Source organism: Chrysochloris asiatica, unplaced genomic scaffold, assembly GCF_000296735.1.
Source record: "Chrysochloris asiatica unplaced genomic scaffold, ChrAsi1.0 scaffold00101, whole genome shotgun sequence".
In the NCBI taxonomy this organism is placed as follows: domain Eukaryota; kingdom Metazoa; phylum Chordata; class Mammalia; order Afrosoricida; family Chrysochloridae; genus Chrysochloris; species Chrysochloris asiatica.
This window is the reverse complement of record NW_006408619.1, coordinates 9,956,401-9,965,474: the sequence shown is the minus strand read 5'-3', so window position 1 is coordinate 9,965,474 and position 9,074 is coordinate 9,956,401. Positions and strand designations below refer to the sequence as shown.

At 43.4% G+C, this 9,074-nt stretch overlaps 1 protein-coding gene across 1 annotated transcript in view; it reads left to right on the top strand.

Moving 5' to 3' along the window:
* The window catches only part of AP3S2 (adaptor-related protein complex 3, sigma 2 subunit), a 76,227-nt gene that overhangs the window by 59,867 nt on the left and 7,286 nt on the right, over nucleotides 1-9,074 (top strand). Inside the window, exon 5 of the mRNA XM_006867128.1 lies at nucleotides 6,262-6,369. Coding sequence (XP_006867190.1) covers nucleotides 6,262-6,369 — 108 coding nt within the window. The remainder of the gene's footprint in view (nucleotides 1-6,261; nucleotides 6,370-9,074) is intronic.

Sequence of the window (9,074 nt, the reverse complement as noted above, 5' to 3'; positions counted from 1 at the left end):
TTACAAATCAGGCTGTGAACCGCAAGGTCAGCAGTTCAGAACTACCAGCTGTTCTGCAGGAGAAAGATGAGGCTTTCTGCTCCCGTAAAGATTTACAGCTTCGGAAACCTTGTACAGGGTCACTATGAGTCGGAACTGACTCCGTGGCACATAACAACAACAACAATATAAATATATAGAGAGAAGTTTATTATCAAGGGAATGGCTTTCAGTTGCAGAGTCCCAGGTCCCCAGAGGAAAAGAGAGAGAGAGCCTTTCCCAAGTGACCCTTATATTGGGAGCCCGTCACACCCCCCAAGGAAACATCCCTTCAATTGATGGGCTGTTCATAGCCACTCATCAGACAGTTAACTGTTCCTGTATTAAGCTTCATCACCATGAGAAGAAGCTTATCTCAACAGCTAAACCCTAGTCATGTTGACACAGAACCCTAACCATTACAGGCTGTTAACCACAAGGTTGGTGGTTCAAACCCATCAGCCCCTCCACAGAACTAAGATGAGGCTATCTAGTCCTGTCCAGATTGGCATTCTCAGAATCTCTGTGGAGTTGTTGGACTCCGTCCTGTAGGGTCGCTGTGAAGCAGAACTGACTCAGTGGCAGTGGCTTTGGGATTGTTGGGTTTTGTTGTTCCATGAGAAAGGTACAGCAAATTAGACAGTCATTTAACTCTCTTCTGACGCCTTCTGGAGTTCTGGTGTAATGCTGTAGGCTAAGCACTGGTCTGTTAACCACAAGGTCAGTGATTCAAACATCAGCCTTATACATGGTCTCTATGAGTCAGAATCCATTCTAGGACACTTAACAACAACTGATATCTTCGAGTCTTATTAACCCCTTTCTGTGCAGTGCACCTTTGTTGGCCACAGAACCTCTGAGTTCTTCAGAACAGGAGCATTACAGTTCCCAGGAGTCCCAAAGGTCAACCCACTTATCAGATGTGTTTGTCCTATTTCATCTGGTAGTAAACTGGATCACGGAAAAACTTGGGGGAAACTTTTAGGTCTTTCTCCTCATCTGGGAATGAGATGGAGAAGGTCTCAAACAGTAACTTATATTGAAAGCAAACAATAGTTGGCCAAATTGGATGCCCACTGGAACTAATTACAGGTGCAGTTAACTTCAGCAGAGGGAGACTAGTGTGACAGCTTTCTAGAAAGAACATTCAGGGAGACAGAAGTGTAGGGAGGGAAAAAGAGAGCTCCATAGCAGAATTCGACTGTTTGGTGTTTGTTGTTTTCACTTTTGGTGAATTGAGTGAAGTCGTATATGGCGGCAGATCATCAGTTTTACATTCAGCAGATCGTATACTGTGTTTCATTTCAGTGACTGCAATCCCCTCTATGTACCCACCAGTTATCCCACTTCATCCCAGTGATTGCTGTTTTTGTTCAACCTTTTTTTCCAACCCTTCTGGATTTTGTCCTTAGATAATGTCCTTTTGCTCTTGAATAGTTGACCATCCCATGGTGTGCTATACCTCACAAGTGTTGTTGCCCCTGTGTGTACTTATCTAGTGCATGGCTGGAAATTGAGCCATAGGATGAATTCAGTTGCAGATCTGAAGGTGACCAAGGGCCACAGTCTCAGGCTCTCTCAGTCTCCTTGTGACTAATAACCAAGATTAGACATTTTGACGGTGGTGATCATTTCTCCTTTTTGACTGTTTGGAGAGATTTCAGGAGATAATTTAAAATAAGATATAACTATAAATACTTAACTTTTACTGGCCAATGAGAGACCATACATTTGTGTCATTTGGAAAACCGTTTGACCTAGCATTTTCCCTGTTGAGTTTCAGGTTAATCACTCCAAGTATTTTCTCGACTGTTGTTTCCTATTGTTTTATAATCTTCTGTTCAGATTATAAAAGAAATTCTTTTGTTGCTGTTGTTGTTGTTTGGTACTTCTGTACAACAGAGTGAACCACTGCCCGGTTCTGCGCCAACCTCACAGCTCTTCCTGCTTGAGATTATTTCTAGGTCAAGTTACCATTAGATTTGCCAAGAACTAAGAAATCAATAGCACTTTTGTTTAAACCCTGTCAGTAGATACTTAATAAATTTTGATAGTGTCATTATTTTAAATGATTGCTAAATTAGCAGAAAACTGTGACTCATTATTATTTGATTGTTTATTCCATGCACAGTGGGTTAGACCGGGCCGTAGACGTGTCAAATCTTTATTTCTTTGCTTTATTCTATTCTTGTGGTTTTCAGTGTCATCAACGTGACTAAGATTGCAAGTTTGCTTTCCCTTCAGCTCCCTTTTTGGTTTGGGTGCTTTAACTCCTAAGTGTGCTCTGAGGTAGATTATACCTAAATTTCGACTGGTGTCCTCAACATTTGGCCATCAATTAACTCCTATTTTAATATAACTTTTCTTTGTGTTCTGACTGTATCTCTAGTTCTTTAGGTACACGAGCTTAGTGTTGACCCTTGTCTGCCTTCTTACACTCATGCTTGGCAACCTCCAACTTTCTCCAGTTCTCTCAATCGCCACTCAAGCTGTACTGCCCTTTCTTGACTCACTGCATATTCAGTGGAAGAGGCCTTAATGAGCTTAACTGACTGACCCGGGCAGTTGATAAGTTCTGACCCTTAGTTGCCCATGCTTTGCTTACACCAGTTAAATTATTGTTACCAAGGATCAGTTTTGATGTTTCAGACCTGTTTATGCCAGTTCTACAGGTATTATAATTAAGTCATTTAGTTAAATAGTATATGGATAAATGAATGAGAAAAGACAATTGTTTTGTTTGGAAATTAAGTTGAATGTTTTAGAAAGGCAAGTGACTTTTAAAAGGAAATGATGTTTCCTTTTAAAGGAAGGTGTGGGTGTTGTTCTTAAGTACTTGGAGTTGGTTGTTAAGTGTGTGGAGTTGGTTCTGACTCACAGTGAGTGACCCAGTGTAGGGTTTTGGAGGAACACCTGGTGTGTTTCAACTGCTGACCTTGTGGTTTTCAGTCCAGTGCTTATCCTACAGCACCACACCAGTATATAAGACCAAGAATGGCAAATCTTTATTGCTTCACAAGGGGCTGAGTTCTCTCCTTTGTTGTTGTTGTTGTTAAGTGCCGTCCAGTCGGTATCGACCCATAGCAACCCTGAACAGGGTTTCCGAGGCTGTAAATCTTTACGGGAGCAGATCGCCTCATCTTTCTCCCGTGGAGCAGCTGGTAGTTTCGAACTGCTGACCTTGAGGTTCGCAGCCCGATTCGTAACCACTACGCTACCAGAGACCGGAAATTGATGCATTATGGGTTGGTGTCAAAACTCTAGGTCTTGTTGACCCAGTTTGGTGGCTTACACTTGTTTATAGAAAATTATGGTAGCCTTGGACATTGAAAAGTAATAATAACTGCTTTTATTACATGAGTTTATTGGTTTTAAATGAAAGCCATTGGCTTTTAGTTATTGAGGCTAAGGGGACGTGCTGATTTCTTATTCAACTCCCCTCTGTCTTCCCCCGTCCCTTCCTAAGTTTTATTAGCTGTGGCATTGCCAAGTCATGGTCATCCTAACCCCAATTTAGTCTTCACCCTGCAGTTAAGTAGATCCAGTGCCTACTACCAGTCTTTTACTGTATTTTTTCCCAGTTATCCCTTGGTTTGCAGAAGTGCTTACTTTTGTAGATCCCTCAAAAAGGAAAGAAATACTCATGAGAGCAGTAGTCCTTATCCTGTTACTTTTGATCAGCAATGAAGTATAAAATCCTGGGGTCACACTTGTCTCCTTGAGAATTCTGTAGGTAGTGTTCCTTTTTTTCTGCTAAGACTTTATTCGTTTTTAAAGTGTTTGAGTTTTTGCATGGTTGTAGAAATCCAGAAACCTTACCTGTCTACTGTTCTGGGTCAGTTTGCTCTGGGATGCAATGTGTGCTTCTTTGATTTCAGGAACATTTAAAAGTTGTATTTTGTATTTTGATGTTTTCTTCGTGAAGTAATTTTTCACATTTGTTTAGTTCCATCCTTACAGTTCTCTAGTCTGCATATTTTGCGTCTCCTTTGTAACGGTTATTTCCTAATTCTTTTAACACTCCATCTACTTGCCATTTACCTCCATTACTATCCTCTACCCACTGTGTTTCTTACTGTGCTTTCTCTGCTAGCGTAGTGGTTACGAATCGGGCTGCGAACCGCAAGATCAGCAGTTCGAAACTACCAGCTGCTCCGTGGGAGAAAGATGAGGCTTTGTACTCCTGTAAAGATTTACAGCCTCAGACACCCTGTTCAGGGTCGCTGTGGGTCGGAACCGACTCAAAGGCACTTAACAACAACAACTTCTCTCTGATGTGGGGCTGAGGTTAATGCGCTGGACTGCAAGGTCAGTTTGAACCGCAAGGTCGGTGACTCAAACTCACCAGTAACTCCTCGGAAACCCCTAACAAGTCACTCTGAGTCAGAACCGACTCAATGGCACTAACAATGACTTCTCCCTTTTGCTCCATCCAGCTTCCCCTTCATTTCTGGAGGGTTTTTTTCTTCCTCTTCCACCCTGATCTCTGCTGCTGATAACAAGTCTCTTGTTTTCTTTTCCCTCTCTCCCATTAACTCTTGCCTTTTTGCTTTGAGCCCTTGCTTCATAAAAACAGCCGTTGCATTAATTTTTATTTTTATTTTACAAAAATACTTTATTACAGTTTTATCTACTCCATGGCAGTGCTTGTAATATGTGGTGTAAGTCTGCCTCTTGGCTTTCCTGTTTCTGTTCTAGTTTTTTCTGGTTGTATCTTTATATAGATTCTGGGCTGATTTATTTTTTCTAACTTATCCCTACTATGTATGGTGTGGGTTTTCCAGGGACCAATGACTTACAGAATGCTTGTCTAGGGGAGGCGTCCAGGTTGTGTTCCCAGCTGGCTACAGTTGTTCTCAGCATTCAGGGTTCTTTGTGAGCTCCTTTATTTATTTCTGCGCAGACAGTGGAGCCTGGCTTCATGACATTTTGTCCTCCTCCATGCAAAGGCCATGAGACCAGATGCATTATACAAACACAGTGTAGTTGCCAGGAACTTGTTTGGTACTGAGGGTGTGTCCTTCACCTACAGCAAGTATGTTTTTGCAGTTTTGTCTGAGATCTCCAGCGCTTGTATTCATTCTTTGTTATGTTGTGTTGTTGTTATTATGTGACGTGGAGTAGGGTCTGACTCATAGCGACCCTGTACAGGATTTCTGAGGCTGTAAATCTTTACAGGAGCAAAATCCTCATCTTTCTCCTGCAGAACAGCTGGTAGTTTCGAACTGCTGCTGACTGTGAGATTAGCAGCCCAATTTGTAACCACTACGCTACTTCTCTCTGCAGTGTTCTTTAATTTATTTTGTTGTTGTTGAGAATGTACACAGCAAAACACAGACCAGTTTTACAAATTCTGCATGTACCGTTTAGTGACAATGATTACGTTCCTCAAGTTTCACAACCATTTAATTTGAAATATGAAGTCCCAGCCAGTGGACCCCTGTGACTGAATCAGCCGGGACTTCCAATGGCAGCTTTCCTGCCTTGTGGGAAACAGTGGATGAGTAAGCTTTACGTCAGCACAGCAGTCAAGGGTTCTGGGGCTCAGCTTTCTTTAGGGTTGGCTGGATGCCAAGTGCCCAGATGTTAGCCTTGTGCTTGATGAGTACTTACTCTGAGTTGGGTCTTGTCTAAGGTTCTTGTGTAAGATAGGGAATGGGGATGGGTACCGAGGAATAGGTTCTGTTTCCCTCTAGCACGGTAGGCTACAGAATCTGGCTTATGGACCCTGGAAGAGATTCCTTCTCAGCTGCTGTATAGGTGTTGTTCTGCCATAGCTGGACTTACTTAGTGACAATAAATGTTGAGCATATCAGTGTTAGTAATAAATGCTGTCAGTCACTCACTTAGAGCCCAGTGTGTACCAGGTACCAGGCTAGGTGCTTTACACACGTATCTCCTTCAGCGCTGACCACAATCCCAGAAGGATTCGCAAGCACCAACAACTAGCAGAGATGGGATTTACACTGGCTCTGTCTGACTTCACAGTCTGTGCTCTTACCACCACCTCACTACCTTGAGTACCTTCAGCTGCAGCTGCCTCTTCTAGTGCTGATGAGAGAGCTTCATTGTAATAGGCCGAGACATCAGAGAAATGCTGTGGCCTCACTTGAGGTTAGGACTCAGGACCTAGTGTGGTGTCTGGCTTCTTGCTGCTGCAGGAATACTGTGAGGTTTCCTACCAGGCTTTACCCTGAGCTCTACCCAGTGCTCTGACCCTTCGTATTTTTGCTTTGCTTCCAGGTGCACTACATCCTTCAGGAGGTCGTGATGGGTGGGATGGTGTTGGAAACAAACATGAATGAAATTGTGGCTCAGATTGAAGCTCAAAACAGGCTGGAGAAATCTGAGGTGAGTAAGCAATTTAACTCTTACCCTCACTGGTGAAAGACAGACCTGGGTAGAGGGAGGAAGGCCTACGTGTGTTTGTGTTGCTGTGGGGACTTGGGCAACATTTTATAGAGATAAGACCTATAGGTACTGCTGGTTCCATTCTAAACCATCATAGTAAAGCTAATAGCAGAAAGCAAGTCATGTGATGTGTTTGGTTTCCCGGTATATAGCAAAGTTATTTTTACTAAATATGACACAGAGGCACAAAGTGAGCACATGCTGCTGGAAAAATTGTACCAATAGACCTTCTTGAATTGAAATCTTGAAAGTTGCCACACAACCTTCAATTTAAAAAAAAAAAAAAAAAAATGCTGTGAAGCACAATAAAATGAGGTATCCCTGTCCTCATCTTCCTTCTTTGAGTTCTTCAGAACTGACTGAATTGAAGGTCAGTTCAGAAAATTAAACAGATAGAAAGGAGGGCTGGAATCTCAGATTTTTCAGGCTGGTTATGTGACTGGAAAAGCCAGATGGAGGGAGGAGGAAGGCTAACAGCTTCAAGTGTGGGGAGTTAGGACCGAAGTTTGTGGTTTGTAATTCTTTTTTTTTTCAAAGTCACACGTTCCCTGGAGGGACCCAGAATTCCCTTCTCCAATTCCAGTGTGGCTTCCTACTTTTTGTGTTCTCTGAGTCTGACCTCCTCGCTACTGTTTCTGGTGGTATCTTTCAGACCTAAGCAAAACCCATTGCCGTCAGCACCATGTGGGAGTGGGCTGAGGTAGTTATTTTAAAAGCCCTCCCAAATACTGCTGTTGCTTTTGATAAAGCTAGCTGTAAATAAGGAAATTGGTATTGCTGAGGTCTGAAATCATGCCCATGAGTTCAGACTAAGAGTGGTCAATTTCCTTTATGTCTTAGGCTGAGTTCTCGAGAGGAGCAGAACCAGCACCACGTGTATAAATACATGGTGTGGCACTGCAGGGCAATGCACTGGACCACAGGTTGATTTGAATCACCAGGTTGGCAGATCAAACCCACCAGCCGCTCTTCAGAAAACCCTAGACAGGCTCACTGTGAGTTAGAACCCACTTGACGGCACCTCATAATAACAGCATTTCAAGGAAATGGCTCAAGCAGTTGTGGAGGCTGGCAAGTCCTGAATCTGTGGTCAGGTGTCAGACTGGAGGGTTCTCCTTACTCAGATGACTGCCAGGGCTGATGAACTCAAACCCGGCAAGTCAGATTCATACTGCTGGCTCGTGACCCAAGAACCAGAGGATAAGTTGGATGTAGGCTCAAGAACATGCAATATATGTTGGGTACTGGCCACACCCTCAAAGAAACTCCCCTTTTAACTGATTTGCTGCTCACATCAGATCACAAAGTGAAGGGTGATTACATACTACATACCAAACCACCAAGAATCATGGCCTAACCAAGCTAACGCCAAACCGTGACCATCACATCGTATTTCTAGGTAGCCTTATAAACGCTAATGTAGCTTTTTTATAAGACTAACTGGAAATCCCCCATCATCTGTCAGTTGCTGTGATGTTGGAAGCTATGCCACCAGTATTTGAAATACCAGCAGGGTCACCCATGGTGGACAGGCTTCAGCAGAGCTTTCAGACTTAAGACAGACTATAAAGAAGGAATAGGCAGTTTACTCTTGAGGGAGTAGCCCCTGAAAATCTTATGAAGTGCAGTAAAACATTGTCTGATCCAGTTCTAGAAGATGAGCCCCTCAGTGGGAAGACGCTCACAAATACAACGGCAAGAGCAGCCTCCTCACAGGATTGCTGATCTTAATGACGCGGTGGAGCAGTGCTATCCAGATCTTCATTTGCTGATGGGACTCGACTCAGTATGAAAAGACAGCTGTAAGCATCTATTAGTAATCAGAATATGGAACATACAAAACATGAATGAAGGAAAATGGAAAGTGTCAAAAAAAACTGGAAAGCATAAAGACTGATCTCCTAAGTACAAACATATGTGGCACCAACCATTCCTCTCCCAGCCCGCTCTACTCAGCTGGGTTTGATAATCCATTGCAGTGGGCACACAGCTCAGAGACAGCACTCAGGGGCTTATTAGGGAAGTTAACAGGTTCCAGGTCATGGTCAGAAATGCTCAAGGCACCATCAGCTGCAGGTAATTGTCCACAGGACACACACACACACTCCACCATAAGCCTCAGCCTGATGGCACTCAGCTTTAGCTCCAAGGGTCAGCAATCCGAGCTCCCTCCCTCACTAAAGTGCCCCATGGGCTGGGAAGTCCACTGCTCGGTCTCAAGCTCTGCTTGGTGAGTCTTCCGCTGTGCTTCTCTGACACTCTTCTGGTGTCACAGCTCTCTGTCATTACCCAAGGATCTCAGGGTCCAAAGGATGCACTTCACCCCTGGCTCCTCTTCTTCTTCTTTTTTTTTTTTTTTTAAGTCGTTAGCATTTATTTTTGTCATTTGGGTTCTGAACAAATATAGAAATTAAAAAACAATGAGTAAAGAACAAACAAGATGGCGGATCGGGTGGACGTGTAGTACTGAGCTCCACCAACAACAACACAGAATACCCGACTAAGCAGGCTCAGGGGCTGGTCCCAGAACTCTGAACCACATATAAAGGAATAGTTAGAAGGTTGGAAGGCTCACAGCTGGGGGAATTTGTGGCAGAAGGAAGAAATCCATTGCTTTCTAGTCTGGGACGCTTGGCTGCTCCAGG